Here is a 21,069-nt window from a genome sequence, read left to right as displayed (position 1 = left end):
CTAGGCGTAAGCGTTCTTGAGTTATTATCCGGAAACCATTTTTTTGTGTCGAGTCACCGTGACCTTGACCTTTGACCTAGTGACCTCAAAATCAACAGGAGTCATCTGCCAGTCATGATCAATGTACCTATGAAGTTTCATGATCCTATGCCAAAGCGTTCTTGAGTTATCATCCGGAAACCATCTGGTGGACGGACGGACCAACATACCGACATTTGCAAAACAAAAGGGCCATGATGGCCCTGAATCGCTCACCTGACTAACCAAATACAATTCCAACCCAGTTTTCATCACGATAAACATTCTGACTAAATTTCATAAAGATTGGATGAAAACTGTGACCTCTATTGTCTACACAAGGTTTTTCTAATATTTGACCTATTGACCTAGTTTTTGACCCCAGGTGACCCAAATACAATCACAACACAGATTTCATCAAGATAAACATTCTGATCAAATTTTATAAAGATTGGATGAAAACTGTAACCTCTATTGTCTACACAAGGTTTTTCTATTATTTGACCTAGTGACCTAGTTTTTGACCCAAGATGACCAAAATACAATCCTAACCCAGATTTCATCAAGACAAACATTCTGACCGAATTTCATTAATATTGGATGAAAACTGTGACCTCTATTGTCTACACAAGGTTTTTCTATTATTTGACCTACTGACCTAGTTTTTGACCCAGGATGACCCAAATACAATCCCAAGCCAGATTTCATCAAGATAAACATTCTGACCAAATTTCATAAAGATTGGATGAAAACTGCGACCTCTATTGTCTATAAAGTTTTTCTATTATTTCACCTAGTGACCTAGTTTTTGACCTAGTGACCTAGTTTTTGCCCAAGATGACCCAAATACAATCCCAACCCAGATTTCATCAAGATAAACATTCTGACCAAATTTCATAGATTGGATGAAAACTGTGACCTCTACTGTCTACACAAACAAATTGTTGACGGTTTTTCTATTATTTTATCTAGTTTTTGACCTCAGATGACCCAAATACAATCCCAAGCCAGATTTCATTAAGATAAACATTCTGGCCAAATTTCATAAAGATTGGATAGAAACTGCGACCTCTATTGTCTACAAAAGGTTTTTTATTATTTGACCAATTATGTGGCCTAGTTTTTGACATAGTGACCTAGTTTTTGACCCCAGATGACCCAAATACAATCCCAAACCAGATTTCATCAAGATAAACATTCTGACCAAATTTCATAAAGATTGGATGAAAACTGCCCTCTACTATCTACACAAACCAATTGTTGACGGACGCACACACGCACACATAACGGACGCCGTACATCACACGGTCATATTAGCTCACCACAAGGTTTCTCTATTATTTGACCTATTATGTGACCTAGTGACCTAGTTTTTTTAACCCCAGATGTCCCGAATTTAATTCCAACCAGATTTTATCAAGATAAACATTCTGACCAAATTTCATTAAGATTGGATGAAAACTGTGCCCTCTACTGTCTACACAAACACATTGTTGACGGACGCACATACGCACACACAACGAACGCCGGATATCACACGGTCACATAAGCGCACCATGTCATCTCGTGACAGGTGAGCTAAAATCACTTAACAATAAATTGTGGCTCTATTTACAATTTTGTTGAAGAAAAACAGAGGGAGGGAGCACATGTATTTTCTGTGGAAAGCCGAGCTTGTATATGGTCAAACTCGATTCTACCAGATCCTTTCCTCATATTTGTGGGGATCCTTGGGCATCCGACAAGAGATTGCATTACATGTCCCATGTTTAGAGTGATGACGGACTCGGTTATATGTTCACCTTCCCCCAGTTAAATCCATTGTGTACTGACATTACCACCTATCAAGAAATGACAAGAGAACGTTTTAACTACATTTCTATAATGATTATCAAGGTAAATTACCGGTCACCTATAAGGTTTTATGGTGGGCTGATTTCAGATGCCCTCATTGGATTTAATCGGAAATACCAGTTAAAATATTTATCACTTATATAATCAAAATCTGAATATACAAATTTTCATTAAACAAGACCGAAAGGCCCAAAGTCACTCACCTGAGATAACAAGATTTTATTGGGACAAATCTTATGACCAAGTTTCATGAAGATCGGAAAATAAAAGTGGCCTCTAAAGTGTTTAACAAGTTTTTACTATAGCCATATAAGGAAAAATGCCTTGCCCCCTGGCAGCCATGTTTTTCAACCAACCGGCATCATTTTTAAACTCATCCAAGATATTATTGGGATGAATCTTCCTACCAAGTGTCATGAAGATCGGCCAGTAAATGTGGCCTCTAGAGTGTTAACAAGATTTAACTATAGCCATATAAGGAAAATGCCCCGCCCCTTGGAAGTCATGTTTTTCAAGCAAACATAATTATTTTTGAACTGGTCCAAGATATCATTGAGACCAATCTTCTTGCCAATCATGAAGATTGCACAATAAATGTGGCCTCTAGAGTGTTAACAAGGTTTTACTTTAGCCATATATAACCATATAAGGAAAAATGACCCGCCCCTGGTGGCCATGTTTTTAAAGCAGCCAAAACCATTTTCAAACTCATCCAAGATAAAATTGGGACAAATCTTCTGACCAAGTTTCATGATGATCGGAAAATAAATGTAGCCTCTAGAGAGTTAACATGGCAAATGTTGACGCCGCACTACGTACGACGGACAAAAGGCGATCACAAAAGCTCACCATGAGCACGTTGTGCTCAGGTGAGCTAAAAGTAGGAGAAAATCTAACAAGAGCCCATAATGACCCACAATCATTCACCTGGGTACTTAAGTCCACTAAAATAACATTGGTTTAAAAAAAAGTTTTACTTTTCTTCCCATCAACATCTGTGGACACAATCATGCTTTATGGATCATAAGTTTTTTTTTTTGCTATTATCTTACAATAATTTTCATATGAACCACCGACCTAGCACAAGCCATCTAGAAGCCTTCCTCACATGTAGACTCCAAGTGCAAATTTTGACCTAAACCATAACCAAATAGGTTAAAAACACACTTACTTTCAACTTTTTTTAGGAAGATGTTCCAATGGTAGATGATGAGTTCCTCAATTTCTTTTTCCTCCTGTTTATTCAAAAAGGTTGGTTCGAATAGTTTCACGACCTTATAAGCTGATGGGTACTTGCCCTTACTCAGGATAGCCATCCCATCATCTGCATTTTCTTGTAATAGCGAGAGTATGCCATGAAGTTTCAGTACTAGAAATTAATATGATTTTCTATAGATTCTTTAGCTACTCACTTATTACTTCATTCCTTCAGCCCAGAATATTCATAGCTAAATCGAATAGCTCATAAATACTAATTAGATAAAATGTCAAAAGAAATATAGTGTGATTTTTATGTTTTTTGTCATGTGAGAGCAGTGGTCTAATGGTAGGACGCTGGCGTAGGGATCGAGAGGTCCCGGGCTCGAATCCCGCCCTGACCACTGGAATTTCCTTGAGCAACAAATTTATCCCACATCTGCTCCTCTCCACCCAGGTGTATAAATGGGTACCTGTGAGGGAAATAAGCCAATGTGCCGTGGCTGCATACTGCGCCAAGATGTTAACGGACGACTTATGACCCAATGATCAGAGAAAAACTGTAAAGCGCCTTTGAACGCACATCTCGAGTATGAGAAGTGAACCCAGGTCACCTAGGTGAAAAGCGAGTGTAACAACCACTGAACAGCCAAAAGTTTTGTCAGACTGCTTCTGCATTTTTATACAACATCTTTACTAAGGATAATTGACACTCTCTGAGTCCTGAATCGGGATTTCATTGCGAATGACCACACGATGTAAATTCCCCAGATTACATAGGCATGCATTTACAATTTTCAAAATAACCATATCTAAAAAAATATTTATATAGCTTACTTTAAAACATATGAAATTATCTTAATAATGCATTATTTATTTTGATGCAAATGACATGATTCGATAAGAGGTTACGAATGATCAATCGGAAATAGGAATAGTTAAAAACGTCCGGAAGACACTACATCCGGATAAAACCCGCTCAACACGACGTTTGGAACGTAAATGAGAACAAGTTTATAATCAGGGATCACGCCAATTTACTTCAAACGGGCATTGCTCGAAAGCATAATGAAAGCCTAGCGCTCGAAATGGATAATACAATAGTATGCAATTTACGTAATAAACAATAATACTTTACCTTTTAGAATAGAGAGGTGACCACACGTTTGAAATGGCGCGATGGAGTAATTTGTCTGGGTAACAAAACCGTGCATACAAGTAACATTTTTACGAACACTACCGATAACTACCGAAAATTAATAGAAAACAATGGTTCCCCGTCTCTTATATGAATTCAGTATACTAATGCGTTCGTCTTAATGCAGTCGGCATTCGGCTTACTTCATGTGAGCTGCTGCCTTGTGCTTAGTCATTTCGCTTGGTAAAACTTACAATAAATATGCATTTTCACGCATAACTTAGTATTAAAATGATTATAGTTCAGCAACAAGAAGATAGACACATGAACTTTTTAACAGACATGATTCATTTGTCATTAACTATCAAGAATACATGATTTGCATACATCGAGTAAACATTGAAACGAAGTATGCAAGTAATGTAACACTAACTGATACAAAAAAGCATAAACACGCAAGGAAGACGCTGTTTTTTAATACAAATAAAACAAAGCAAAATGCAATTGTCATTAAGCAACATGCATGTAATCGCGGGTAATACCAATTGTAATATATCAACATGGTGTTGTCATGAAGTAAACTAAAATGGAAATTTAGCAAAAAAAAATTGTAATTTAGAAGCATGCATGCACTGGCGGAAATTCCCTTCCATATATTACATGACTTTAATTTTCTAATTGGTTGTATCACACAATTTGATTTTGAGAAATTGATTTCTAAAATCCTGCATATTTAATGTAAGTATCTTTTCAAGAATATCTATATAGAAGTTGTTTATCAATAAATAGTTGTGTTCTTATGTTCCTTTAACAAGTGCACAAATTAAACTTTCCTTAAATTTAAGAATTTGATATTACGATGACGTTCGATTTTCCTCTTGCTTTTCCTTTCAAGAAACCTTAGTAAAGTTAAATTTAAACATACACACCGAAAAAAAATATATGTTTCATTGAATAGTGATAGTGGCGAATGTCTGTCCTATTTCAATTTCGAAAAGAAAAAAAATATATTACGATCTGAGTGTTTTCAAAACGCACCAACAAAAGAGAAAGAAGATCGTTTAAAACGTGCGTGCTGTATTTCAATATGCTCGACAGTCAAATTGACACCACAAGTGACTGCATCATTTGTAGGTGTATTGGTACTTACAAAACACAGGAACACTTGCCTGATACCTTTTCTACAAGAACATGTTATACTAACGTTAAATATTATCATTCCTAATGACCACGCGACGCAAACATATCAAAGGTAACTTTAAGCTTTTTATAACAAATCCTCGTAGAAATACCAAATATAACGACACAACAGAACTCTCTAAATTATGCAATTGTTTCCGTTGCAACGCCTTATAATTTTCAGGTTTTTAAATCATCAACAGATACATATAATCTTATGATCTTGTAGATCACGGTAAATGTTTAGTATAACTGTTTCTTCACATATATCATAACTATAACGAAACTTTGCGAATATGAAACAATTTGTTTAATTGTGGCAATTTACCATAACGGGAAAAGGCCCCTTTCAATCTGCCTGGATGACAGAAATTTGCATTTAAATATACTTGAGTTCATACGTTAAAGTACTACACAGAACAACTTAACATTGTTTGGGACGCGTGGTAACTGAAAACGGCGAACTTAATGACATTAAACTATTATTAAAACTTAAAATTGGTTGAATATTCACGTACAAGTCATCGAACACATTTGGTTGATTTATATTTCATTTGCCTTTAAAATAAGAACTAAAGAACCAGTTCCTTATTTCTTATAGAAATCTTAATTAAGACTTTTCTACTTATAACAGTACTTCCACATGTGACACAATGTACCGCATAGCTATAAATACCTCTATTAATGTATTAAAAACCCATATAATTGTTCTAACATATTTCTGCTATAATCTATTTTTTCGGCCGAACAAAACCAAAGCAACTATTTCCTGATTCAAATCGAAAAAGGAACTGGTAGTGCTTATTTGACAAATATTTGTAGATACGAAAATGTACCACATGCCATTGAACATTCTTTTGCTTGTTAGTACGTCAAAAAGATAAAGTCCAATGTATGTCTACGTCTACGTTTATTCAGGGTTTTTCTGCAATAGACAAAAAAAACTATGTTCCTTTATTTGCCGTTTTCCTTGTTAAAACCCTATGTACAACTAACATGTTCTAATTTAAAACAATGTTGAGCATTAAAGAAAATGCACTAAATAACTTTGAAAATCAATGTTGTTATTGTTTTAAAATATTTATTCTAACAATTCTACTTTTTATTTAGTTATCAGGCATAATTTGCTATTTGTTTTCGCCCCTGAATAAGGAAAAAGGGACTTATCCTTATTTGTCATTCAAGCCGTATAAGAATAAGAAATTTTCTAACTTGACCATACATTTTCTACGAATCTTTTACGAATCTTTTTACGACACAGCGACAATAATGTTGTTCATTTGTATAACTAAACACGCATTCGAAAAATCGTTATTTTTACTTAATAGTACAAATAGTAAATGCTAAAAATATAAAACTTTGTAACGTAACCTCTTGAATCTTAAGGACTTACGCGGCAGTTTAGTTTTACGCAAATTTGTTTTGACTGTAACACCGGTTGCGCAAATAGTGTATGCTTTTTCGGATATTCAAATGAAAACTGAATTCATAGTCAATAAGGTAATGATACCAATAAATAAAGTTTTATGCAGTTTAGAAGATTGATAAACAATTTGTTGCCCCTAAAACACAGTTAGTACGACAATCATTCCTGCGACTACAAAATTCTATTTGTATCGCGTGTTTGTAACAACAAGCAAGAACCTCATTACGGAAAACATTCAATACCTCTTATAACTGAAAATGTGTGTGTCGCAAGAACAACATGTTTAAAACGGATAGCTTTCCTTCAAATAAAACAATTTGTCATTGAATCATCATAAATTAAAACATGCCATCAAAGTATATGTGTTATAAATACAATATAATCACATTCATTTTGTTCGTTTCATGCTTAAAAATAATTCAGACAACTTAAATTTCCCAAACAAGGGCTAAAGATATAAAATTGTATGTAGTGTTGTTTGAGATAATTTACTACATAGAGTATCTGATGAATTAAAAAAAATTAAACGACGCTCTGATACCTCTGAACCATGTGCGGATGTTGATGCACCTTGCCCCACGTGTATATAATACTTGCATTTTTGTTTTTCGCTTAATTTATTTCTCTCTGACCATTATGATTCGAAACAGAAAACAACACTAAACTTGTGTTTATTTCTGGTACGCAATTGATTAAAAAAACACGTTGATGGACACTAAGGCATTTAAATCGTTAAGGAAAGAACTTGAACTTACGCCGGAACCGCACCTACAACCCATTTATAATACACACATAACGTCATATTAAACAAATGCAATGTAATCTAACCATTTGTACCTAAATATAGTGAAATTCTCTAATTATTTTTTTGTGACACGCTGAGATACTTAGGACAGGACATGCGATCACGTGTTCCATAGGAGAATATGATGAAGCCCGTATTGTGGATTTGGAAAACAAACAGCCTTTAAAATACAAGTATATATGACGAATATCGGAGCAATAAATCTTTTATGATCTCTTACGGAATTCGTAAGTATTGTGAAATGCATCTTCTTTAAGGAATTTACAGTTTTCATTCATTTTTTTTTCAAATTTTTACAGTGTTTTCATATCAATAAGTACTCAACCCCTATCGTAAATAAGAATATGTTCAGAATCGTCTCCCCTTGAAGTTGAGCAAAATATAAAATTACGCTTACAAGATGAAGCAGATTTTTTAAAACCTTCACAGTTCTGTTCCATTAATGAAAACTGCACACGGATGCCAGTAAAAATATAGGAAACCAATGTAAATAAAATGAACTATGTAATATTTGGGGGTTACAACACAAAATTATAGATAATGGTTATTTGGGGTTATAACACAACATTATAGATAATGGTTATTTGGGGGTTATATCACAAAATCATAGATAATGGTTATACCAGTATCTTTTTTTATTTTGTTTAAAATAATCGGCCAATATATTAATATTTACAGTAGAAAAACCATCGTTCCATGTAACTTCATTGAGTGCCTTTTACACTGAAATTACCGACGTCCTTTGATGCTTTGCATCAATCGTTATATTGTAATACAATGAAAAAAAACAGTACAGTAATACCATATTTTCTTTCGAACAGATATGGAAAAATAAATTTGGAATTCAACCAATAACTAGTCAATTATTCAAACAGAAACAAAAGCAATTCATTTAAAAACGAAGATTGTATTACATGACTTTAAGTGTAGTTTTGGTCACAATACATTTATGTGTCAAATGAAGTACGAACATGTATCTTGCCAGAACAGATACGCCGATCTATTTATACATAAATTGGTATTCTGAACTATATTTAGATATATTTTTTAAAGCTTTAATTAATTTAGTGTTATGCAATTCTGTCAGCAGTATTTAAAATTAAAGAAATGTGTTCATTTAATCAAAGGTTTGTAACATGTATAAAGAAAATGTGTTAATTACGCATTTTGTAATTGAAAACGACAGGCGGTGATGCCTGAACCGATAATAAAATTACAAACTCATTATTGTGCATTTTAAACTGTACAGAACTGTATTAAAACTCTGAAAATGTCTTACAGAACGGTCAAATTCGGCACTTCTTCAAATACACCGTCGTCTATGGATTCGAGTTCGATGTTTTCTAAAGACCTTTAACAAAAACAACGTTAAATTAAGCAATGCACGATTACTCTTCAGCTATGGAATACTTTAACAAATATTTTAAATAAACTAATAACTTTTTGACATCCGACGGCGTATGTACTTATATGGAAAAGGCAATCAGGTTCCTTTATTCAAACACAAAAGTTAGCAATAGACAAGATTATTTCACAGTTTCATTGATAAACAGCATTCTGCACAGAACGCTAAGAAAAGCGCAATGTATATAGTGCATTCTTAAGACAAATAATCAACAATAGAGAAATGTCTTCCATTTCGTCAAGAAGACAGCAGATTGAGGCATGTATACATGCATAGCTTGACGGCATTTATTTCACCAGAAAACATTTGTCGATTGTAACTCACAGAGAGATTAGTTTTGTCAAGCCCCTGAACGTCGCCTGGGAAATGTTGCGTAATCGGTTGTGATCAAGGAACCTGAAATAGCATCAAACATCATAAAAAATTGCACAACGTAAAATTAGCATATGTGAATGCATTTCAAATAATAACATTATCATAATACAAAATGTTGTTTGTTCTCGAATAATACATGCATCATCTTCTTGTTTAATTAGGCGCGCAAAGTAATGTATTCGAACTAATATTAGTCGTTTCTTGGTAAAACATTGTTGCATTTTGGATGTTACTGTCCGACCTGATATGTGATGTATAATTATAAACGTTCCCTTTTTTAAGCAAACGATCCTGTGTTCGAACAAAAATGCCATGTTTTCATGCAGGTCAGTTTTGTATGCATAACATATATATTTTTCCATCCCCTAATGTGATTTTAGGTCATTTAAAACAAAAAAAAAACGGAAAAAGCGCATATTGCGGAACATTTTGTACTGGTTGGTGTATATACAGTCGTTTCCTTCTTCGTTTTGCATTCGATACACCGAAAAACAAGAATCAACGTATATTAGTTCATATTCCGATTTTCTTATAGCCTTAACAAACAAAAAATAATAATGACCAAAATTGAGTTCTTTGTATCGTTTTTTGATGTACTAATAATAGAACAAAACAAAACAAAACACTTATTTCGCTATTCATATTTCGTTTCAATTTTAATAGTACAAAAATCAATATGAAAATTGAAACACACGCCTGCTTCCATTAACCGTTCTTGAAATTATAAAACGGTTAACACAAAACGAGGGGCGCGAGAGATAAGAGACTGGAGATTAGTCGTGATTGATCTTTTTGCGCAGTTTTCTCTCTTGGATCTTATTATTTGAATACATAAATATAGAAAATTATAGAAGAAGAATTGTCGAGTCTTGGTACGGCTATTGTTTGCTAATATTATGGGTAAATGCATTGATATAGAACAATTAAATTATGATACAAATGTACATGTCTGCTATTGTTTAAAATCATCGCATTTGAGTACACGTATTACACGCATTTCGATTATCATGGTATAATTAAATATCGTTTTTTAACATAGATTTTTTTAATAAAGTAATTAAAACAATTAATTTATTCGATACATTGTATTCATATCTATTTATTGCTCAACATATTCATTCAATTAGTATATAGAACAATACCCCTGGTCCTTAATTTTTCACTAAATAGCGTTATAAAGTTCAGAGAATAGGTTTAAATGCCTTAAGCAATGGTCTGGCGAACGGTGTTCTTTTAAAAGTGTTTCAGAATGATAATCTTTGCTGCTTCTTTAATATGATAAAAAAATTTGCTCATAAAAATTATACAATTATTTGAAACTCTTAACAAGACCATTACATTATACTTATAGAAAAATAGCCGCTAATGAATGTCCATTTTTTTTTAAATATCATAATTTTACAACTATGAAATTGTTACAAATACTTAATTTTATGAATACCGTTTTTTGTGTGTGTGTATTTTTGCCACTTTTTCGAATGACTGTTGAAATGAACATGATGTGTTTAAGAGGAAAAAAATAAAACATTTTTCGACCATTGCATGTACTTTTACAGATCACGCAAGCCAACGCTAGCTTGATGGCGCGTTCCTCTTTCATGCTCACGGCCACCACCAACTTGAATCACTAATAAATAAAATAAGCTCTGAAACTCATATATATCATTGACTCAGAAAATTATAGACGCATAGTTACAGATATACAAGCTTCTGTGTAATGGTATTCGAGTTTCATTGTAGGAGACAACCAGTGTCTGAAACGGAACGTTTCAACGCGTGCAAGTAGTTAATATAGTCGAGTCGTTTGCTAATCGCCATTTTTATAAAACGTAAAGTTTAAAGTCAAACATTTTTAGCGGCGTTACAATATCATCGGAAGGTAAATATTTTGTTAGCACGAGCTTAATCTTGAGAGCTCTTTCCAGAACTTTACATATGGTGTTTTATTTGTTATGAAAAGGGCACTTTTATTCATATTATTAATGATATTATATTACATTATTTTTAGCGCAAAACGGTTTATATAAGGTGTTTGGTTAAAACTTGTTCAGAGCTTAAATCAATAGACATATAACCGTTCAATTGTTAAATGTAACACAAACCGGTATTAATACTTTAAGTTAATAGAACGAATTATAAATTGTATATAAGACTCTCCTTTTGTCCTGATATTTCTTTCAATATTGTCAGTACCAAAATTTTATTATGTAAGGTGGTGTTGAAAGATAAACATAAAGGACATATTGTTCTTCTTAAAACGTCGTGCGTCTCTTATGAGCAACAATTATTGGAATACGGGACTCAGGGGAAGGGTATTACAGCTCTATTGCCTAGTTCAATAAGTGATAAGCCTCCCCTGAAGAGTTGTCGTTCTTAAATTGATTCAACTTCCGGTTAGCAACAAAATCCGAGATGGCGACGAACAATAAAGTAGAGTGTGACATAGTTTTTGAACGATTATCAGTGCGTGAATTACGATTATATCTGAGAGTCCGAGGAGAAAATGTATCAGGAAATCGACCAGAATTTATCAAAAGAGCCAGGGGGCTTTTGAAATTAGGAAAGAGGACGCTAAAAAAGATTGAAATCTCGGACAACGTAGATCATGATGTTCGTCCATGTCAATTTTTTAAAAAGCCCTTGGAGAGAAATTACCCACGCCTTCGGATATAAAGGAATGCTGGGATGAGAATTTAGATAAAGTTCAAAATTTTCGTAAGGAGGACTTGTATAACTATTTTGTATTAAGCAAATCAATGACTCATGACAAGGAAAATTGGAACGCCAAGCGTCAATTGAAAGCGTCAGTGTTTTACAAAGACAGACATGTGGGCAGTGTACGATACAACCAGATTACCCAGAGTGTTCACATTACTATGTGCGAGCAAAGGTTAAACCACCCCTTCCAACAGACAACAAGAAAAACAGATTAAGATGCTTGGGTCTGTCTGACTAAGATGGCAGGAATGGTTCATGCTTCTGGCTGCAACTGCACTGCTGGGTAAGAACTAGGATAGAGTAAGACTAACAGATTCATGTAAAACTCATTAAGATTTGAAAATACATATGGGTACCCATGTAGTTCGAATAAAATATATCTTTGTAACACAATGCTTTAAACAGTTAAAAGTTTTATGAAACAAGTAAAAACTTACATGTAGATGCGAAGTATATTTATTTGAAATTGTAATATTACCTGAGTATATTGTTTTCAACGCAATCAGGCCACTGACTTTTACATGTAATGATTTTTTTTTCAATTGACAAGAGTTAGAGAAAAGTAATAAATTGATTATAAACTATGTTAATTTCATTTCAGAGAGGGCGAATCATGCAATCATTTGGCAGCGCTGCTAAATGCATTAGTTGACTTAACAGACAATCGGAAAGATGAAACAGAAGCTTCAACCTCAAAACCATGTAAGTAGAATCGGCCTCGGAAACGGAAACTCAGTCCTCAGAAGTCGCAAAACATTACTTTCAAAAAAGAAAATATCAAGAAAAGACTACTGAACTTGAACCTAAACACAAGCAACATTGAATGCATATATAATGGCCAGTGTAAAACCGCTGAATCGTCATTCACTGTGTCTTAAATTATAGAGCTGTTCCGAAACCAGATGTCATCATTACATATAACAAGTGAGGACTGTGTACGAATAGAAAAAAATGACAAAGGTCAAAGCAAGAACGACACATGGATGGAAGCTAGGATAGGGCGCAATACAAGTTCTATGTTTGGGACTGCATGAAAGAAGAAAGTGGATACAAAACCTGATTGTATCATAAAAACATCATGGACAACTCTGCATTTGATACTGAAGCTACAATGTGGGGGAGAAACAATGAAGCAGCAGCACCTCGAGTTTACTAGAATATCATTCAGACATCACATCCTGGATTGAAGGTTTTTGGACCTGGACTAGTAATTAATGTAGATCACCCACATTGAGAGACAAATCCTGATGGTATTGTGGACTGTTGTAAAAAGTGCCAGGACAGGAGTGGTGTTTTGGAAATTAAATGTTCTTACAAACATAGGAATGCTACTGTTTATGAGGCCTCTCAAGACAAATCCTTTTTTTGTTATGTGCTCAAAGGAAAGATTTCATTAAAAAGACACATTCTTTCTATTACCAAATTCAAGCTCAGATGGCACTGACTGGACGACATTGATGTGACTTCTTCATGTGGACATTGAAAGGACATTTTGTCGAAAGAAACCCCTTTTTTGGAAAGAAATTTCATCACAGTTGAATTTGTTTTACGAACAGTATGTTCTTTCAGAATTCTTTACGGAGCGCATTAAACGCGGAAAGAAACTTGTGTAAATGGATTCTTCGACCGACAACGGGAATCATCAAACTGTGAAAGTGGATTGATTAATTAATTTAATTCATATTGCTTGTGTACCATTAATAGTTGAATTTGATAAAAGACTGTAAAAGACAATTGATCAACCATTCATAATATGTCATTTGAATATATTGAGGTCCATTTATTAAATATATTCTGACTTCTATGTATGTTTTCAACACATAATGTGTTGTTGTTTTGTTTTTAAATGCTGGTAATAAAAGCTGATATGTCTTATTTGTGCTTTTATCTTGCATGCAAACAACATTCATCTTGATATCATAAGGTTTTAACCTGATAGCATACACAGATGGCCACATAATAAAATTATGTGTTACAGGCAATGCTTTGAAAAAAGAAGAACGGATAAGTTTTGCCAGATTTAGTCTTATAATGAAGCGTTCCATAAAAGCACTTATAATAATTGAAGTTTAACTCCTAACAAAAATCCTAGCTTGGCACAGATATCTTTAATTGCATGAAACACATAACTTTTTGTTAGGGCCTTATCACAAAACATACAAAGAATGGTACTTGTATCTTTATCCATTATTAATGCAAGGAAAAACAATTAAATCAACAAACAAAACAATTCTAGCGCATTAAATATTCAAACAAATAATGAAAAGTAGCGAAATGTCAGAAGCATTAGAAGCATGATTAGAATACTTCTATAACCCTTTCCCACTCAGAAGCGAAGATAATATGGCTATGTGCAAACAGCATAGAACCAGAACAGCCTGCGAGTAACTCATAGTCTGTTCAGGACTTATACTGTTTGCTGCTCATCAGTATCTTAGGGTGAGAGATAAAGCCTTTAAAACTTCAATAGATACATATTTTGACGCATTTGTATTCCATTAGAAAGTTACATAAAAGTAAAGACCTTTCTTACTAAATTCAAGTTTTAAAGGCTTTATCTCTTACCCTAAGATACTGATGAGCAGCAAACAGTATAAGTCCTGAACAGACTATGAGTTACTCGCAGGCTGTTCTGGTTCTATGCTGTTTGCACATAGCCATATTATCTTCGCTTCTGAGTGGGAAAGGGTTATAGAAGTATTCTAATCATGCTTCTAATGCTTCTGACATTTCGCTACTTTTCATTATTTGTTTGAATATTTAATGCGCTAGAATTGTTTTGTTTGTTGATTTAATTGTTTTTCCTTGCATTAATAATGGATAAAGATACAAGTACCATTCTTTGTATGTTTTGTGATAAGGCCCTAACAAAAAGTTATGTGTTTCATGCAATTAAAGATATCTGTGCCAAGCTAGGATTTTTGTTAGGAGTTAAACTTCAATTATTATAAGTGCTTTTATGGAACGCTTCATTGTAAGACTAAATCTGGCAAAAACTTATCCGTTCTTCTTTTTTCAAAGCATTGCCTGTAACACATAATTTTATTATGTGGCCATCTGTGTATGCTATCAGGTTAAAACCTTATGATATAAAGATGAATGTTGTATTCATGCAAGATAAAAGCACAAATAAGACATATCAACTTTTATTACCAGCATTTAAAAACAAAACAACAACACATTATGTGTTGAAAACATACAAAGAAGTCAGAATATATTTAATAAATGGACCTCAATATATTCAAATGACATATTATGAATGGATGATCAATTGTCTTTTACAGTCTTTTGTCAAATGCAACTATTAATGGTACACAAGCAATATGAATTAAATAAATTAATCAATCCACTTTCACAGTTTGATGATTCCCGTTGTCGGTCGAAGAATCCATTTACACAAGTTTCTTTCCGCGTTTAATGCGCTCCGTAAAGAATTCTGGAAGAACATACTGTTCGTAAAACAAATTCAACTGTGATGAAATTTCTTTCCAAAAAAGGGATTTCTTTCGACAAAATGTCCTTTCAATGTCCACATGAAGAAGTCACATCAATGTCGTCCAGTCAGTGCCATCTGAGCTTGGATTTGGTAATAGAAAGAATGTGTCTTTTTAATGAAATCTTTCCTTTGAGCACATAACAACAAAAGGTTTGTCTTGAGAGGCCTCATAAACAGTAGCATTCCTATGTTTGTAAGAACATTTAATTTCCAAAACACCACTCCTGTCCTGGCACTTTTCACAACAGTCCACAATACCATCAGGATTTGTCTCTCAATGTGGGTGATCTACATTAATTACTAGTCCAGATCCAAAAACCTTCAATCCAGGATGTGATGTCTGAATGATATTCTAGTAAACTCGACGTGCTGCTGCTTCATTGTTTCTCCCCCACCTTGTAGCTTCAGTATCAAATTCAGAATTGCCCATGATGTTTTTATGATACAATCAGGTTTTGTATCCACTTTCTTCTTACATGCAGTCCCAAACATAGAACTTGTATTGCGCCCTATCCTAGCTTCCATCCATGTGTCGTACTTGCTTTGACCTTTGTCATTTTTTCTATTCGTACACAGTCCTCACTTGTTATATGTAATGATGACATCTGGTTTCGGAACAGCTCTATAATTTAAGACACAGTGAATGACGATTCAGCGGTTTTACACTGGCCATTATATATGCATTCAATGTTGCTTGTGTTTAGGTTCAAGTTCAGTAGTCTTTTCTTGATATTTTCTTTTTTGAAAGTAATGTTTTGCGACTTCTGAGGACTGAGTTTCCGTTTCCGAGGCCGATATTACTTACATGGTTTTGAGGTTGATGCTTCTGTTTCATCTTTCCGATTGTCTGTTAAGTCAACTAATGCATTTAGCAGCGCTGCCAAATGATTGCATGATTCGCCCTCTCTGAAATGAAATTAAACATAATTTATAATCAATTTATTACTTTTCTCTAACTCTTGTCAATTGAAAAAAAAATCATCACATGTAAAAGTCAGTGGCCTGATTGCGTTTAAAACAATATACTCAGGTAATATTACAATTTCAAATAAATATACTTCGCATCTACATGTAAGTTTTTACTTGTTTCATAAAACTTTTAACTGTTTAAAGCATTGTGTTACAAAGATATATTTTATTCGAACTACATGGGTACCCATATGTATTTTCAAATCTTAATGAGTTTAACATGAATCTGTTAGTCTTACTCTATCCTAGTTCTTACCCAGCAGTGCAGTTGCAGCCAGCAGCATGAACCATTCCTGCCATCTTAGTCAGACAGACCCAAGCATCTTAATCTGTTTTTCTTGTTGTCTGTTGGAAGGGGTGGTTTAACCTTTGCTCGCACATAGCAATATGAACACTCTGGGTAATCTGGTTGTATCTTACACTGCCCACATGTCTGTCTTTGTAAAACACTGACGCTTTCAATTGACGCTTGGCGTTCCAATTTTCCTTGTCATGAGTCATTGATTTGCTTAATACCAAATAGTTATACAAGTCCTCCTTACGAAAATTTTGAACTTTATCTAAATTCTCATCCCAGCATTCCTTTATATCCGAAGGCGTGGGTAATTTCTCTCCAAGGGCTTTTTAAAAAATTGACATGGACGAACATCATGATCTACGTTGTCCGAGATTTCAATCTCTTTTAGCGTCCTCTTTCCTAATTTCATAAGCCCCCTGGCTCTTTTGATCAATTCTGGTCGATTTCCTGATACATTTTCTCCTCGGACTCTCAGATATAATCGTAATTCACGCACTGATAATCGTTCAAAAACTATGTCACACTCTACTTTATTGTTCGTCGCCATCTCGGATTTCGTTGCTAACCGGAAGTTGAATCAATTTAAGAACGACAACTCTTCAGGGGAGGCTTATCACTTATTGAACTAGGCAATAGAGCTGTAATACCCTTCCCCTGAGTCCCGTATTCCAATAATTGTTGCTCATTAGAGACGCACGACGTTTTAAGAAGAACAATATGTCCTTTATGTTTATCTTTCAACACCACCTTACGTAATAAAATGTTGGTACTGACAATATTGAAAGAAAGATCAGGACAAAAGGAGAGTCTTATATACAATTTATAATTCGTTCTATTAAGTATGAATACCGGTTTGTGTTACATTTAACAATTGAACGGTTATATGTCTATTGATTTAAGCTCTGAACGAGTTTTTACCAAACACCTTATATAAACCGTTTTGCGCTAAAAATAATGTAATATAATATCATTAATAATATGAATAAAAGTGCCCTTTTCATAACATATAAAACACCATATGTGAAGTTCTGGAAAGAGCTCTAAAGATTAAGCTAATGCTAACAAAATATTCACCTTCCGATGATATTGTAACGCCGCTAAAAATGTTTGACTTTAAACTTTACGTTTTATAAAAATGGCGATTAGCAAACGACTCGACTATATAAACTACTTGCACGCGTTGAAACGTTCCGTTTAAGACACTGGTTGTCTCCTACAATGGAACTCGAATACCATTACACAGAAGCTTGTATATCTGTAACTATGCGTCTATAATTTTCTGAGTCAATGATATATATGAGTTTCAGAGCTTATTTTATTTATTAGCGATTCAAGTTGGTGGTGGCCGTGAGCATGAAAGAGGAACGCGCCATCAAGCTAGCGTTGGCTTGCGTGATCTGTAAAAGTACATGCAATGGTCGAAAAATGTTTTATTTTTTTCCTCTTAAACAAATCATGTTCATTTCAACAGTCATTCGAAAAGTGGCAAAAATACACACACAAAAAAACGGTATTCATAAAATTAAGTATTTGTAACAATTTCATAGTTGTAAATTATGATATTTAAAAAAATGGACATTCATTAGCGGCTATTTTTCTATTAATATAATGTAATGGTCTTGTTAAGAGTTTCAAATAATTGTATAATTGTTATGAGCAATTTTTTTTTATCATATTAAAGAAGCAGCAAAGATTATCATTCTGAAACACTTTTAAAAGAACACCGTTCGTCAAACCATTGCTTAAGGCATTTAAACCTATTCTCTGAACTTTATAACGCTATTAAGTGAAAAATTCAGGACCAGGGGTATTGTTCTATATACTAATTGAATGAATATGTTTAGCAATAAATAGATATGAATACAATGTAATGAATAAATTAATTGTTTTAATTACTTTATTAAAAAATCTATGTTAAAAAACGATATTTAATTATACCATGATAATCGAAATGCGTGTAATACGTGTACTCAAATGCGATGATTTTAAACAATAGCAGACATGTACATTTGTATCATAATTTAATTGTTCTATATCAATGCATTTACCCATAAGATTAGCAAACCATAGCTGTACCAAGACTCGACAATTCTTCTTCTATAATTTTCTATATTTATGTATTCAAATAATAAGATCCAAGAGAGAAAACTGCGCAAAAAGATCAATCACGACTAATCTCCAGTCTCTTATCTCTCGCGCCCCTCGTTTTGTGTTAACCGTTTTATCATTTCAAGAACGGTTAATGGAAGCAGGCGTGTGTTTCAATTTTCATATTGATTTTTGTATCATTAAAATTGAAACGAAATATGAATAGCGAAATAAGTGTTTTGTTTTGTTTTGTTATATTATTAGTACATCAAAAAACGATACAAAGAACTCAATTTTGGTCTTTATTATTTTTTGTTTGTTAAGGCTATAAGAAAATCGGAATATGAACTAATATACGTTGATTCTTGTTTTTCGGTGTATCGAATGCAAAACGAAGAAGGAAAAGACTGTGTATACACCAACCAGTACAAAATGTTCCGCAATATGCGCTTTTTCCGTTTGTTTTTGTTTTAAATGACCTATAATCACATACGGAGATGGAAAAATATATATGTTATGCATACAAAACTGATCTGCATGAAAACATGGCATTTTTGTTCGAACACAGGATCGTTTGCTTAAAAAAGGGAACGTTTATAATTATACATCACATATCAGGTCGGACAGTAACATCCAAAATGCAACAATGTTTTACCAAGAAACGACTAATATTAGTTCGAATACATTACTTTGCGCGCCTAATTAAACAGGAAGATGATGCATGTATTATTCGAGAACAAACCACATTTTGTATTATGATAATGTTATTATATACTTCATGCGACGAGTCATTGTCAGGGCATAACGGTACTTAAAGGGCCGGTATAGCAGGTCATTTTATTACGTTTTTTTCGGTAGATTTTTTCTATGTTCATCGTGTAATTTGAATGCTTAATCAATATATATATATATGTATATATATATATATATATATATATATATATATATATATATATATATATATATATATATATATATATATATATATATATATATATATATATATATATATATATATATATATATATATATTTATTTAATTAATTTATATTAATATTTATATATATACAACATTGAGTGTTGGATTGCTCTTTTCAATTCTGTTCTTTTATGTAAACAATAAATAACTTGAAAAAGCCGTGAGTGTGACGGTCAAATAATTTGTCGGGTAGACCTAGGTCTCAGAAACATGTGTAAATAAGAATTCCAAATATGTTTATTTAAGAAGGCAATGTTAAAAGCCAGAAACAGCATTCCTTATACTTTATTATTGATTGCTTAACTAACTGCAATCAATCCAGCTTTTTAACTGGATCACGAACAAACAAAATCCCAAGTGTTAAGCCATTGCAAAGAACATAAATAAATGAGACATGTACAATAAGTGTCGATAACATAGTTAATATATGAAAAAACATTATTATTATGAATGTGTCGCAGTCAGTCGGTCGCACAATTTTAACCACACTTAACCACCAACTTTAAATTAGTGTGGTATTAAATTTATAAGTGTGTATTCCAGATTTATTTTTAACGGATTTATTTAAATTTGATTGTATCGAAAACCGAAGGTTAATAAAACGCTATTGAATCCATTGTTAGTAAAACCAGTACACAGTGTCCTTTGGGGAGGATACTTGAACGCCCCCTTCCCCCCAAAAAAAAATAAAAACATAAAAGAGCGATCGCAACATTGGCACCCGGTCACTAGACGAAAACCATATCCATTACCTATTCACAATTTAGGGGTTAAAGATTCGTCTTTACGGTAAATACTGTGATCGGAGAAACAAGAAACACAGACACGCGCTATCGTCAAAAGAAAACATTTCATGGAGTTTAATAAATCGCAAGCTTAAGTCACTGGTTTGATAGTCAGTAACACAAATACTAAGGATGTAACCATTATAATTATAGGAAATATAAGCTCCATGAAATTTCGTAATTTCTTGTTGCAACTTACTTCAACAATGTCTAATATAGTAATCGAATATCTATATCAAATAATTTATTAAAATTGAACATCGAAACTTTAAATTACCACAAGTGACACGCAGAAGAGCGTGCGTGGTATCCAACCTGTGAAGTACAGCATTTAAATTG

The 21,069-nt window shown here is 33.4% G+C and overlaps 1 protein-coding gene across 1 annotated transcript in view; it reads right to left on the bottom strand.

Moving 5' to 3' along the window:
* Positions 1 to 9,342: 9,342 nt before the first annotated feature.
* LOC127848992 (insulin-like growth factor-binding protein complex acid labile subunit) overlaps positions 9,343 to 21,069 on the bottom strand; it is a 117,355-nt gene continuing 105,628 nt past the window's right edge. The window contains exon 10 of the mRNA XM_052381719.1: positions 9,343 to 9,418. Within this exon, the coding sequence (XP_052237679.1) occupies positions 9,343 to 9,418 (76 nt within the window). The remainder of the gene's footprint in view (positions 9,419 to 21,069) is intronic.

This window comes from Dreissena polymorpha, chromosome 10 (genome assembly GCF_020536995.1).
Source record: "Dreissena polymorpha isolate Duluth1 chromosome 10, UMN_Dpol_1.0, whole genome shotgun sequence".
Taxonomy (NCBI): domain Eukaryota; kingdom Metazoa; phylum Mollusca; class Bivalvia; order Myida; family Dreissenidae; genus Dreissena; species Dreissena polymorpha.
Note: the sequence above shows the minus strand (reverse complement) of the source record. Positions and strands in the feature narration are given on the sequence as shown.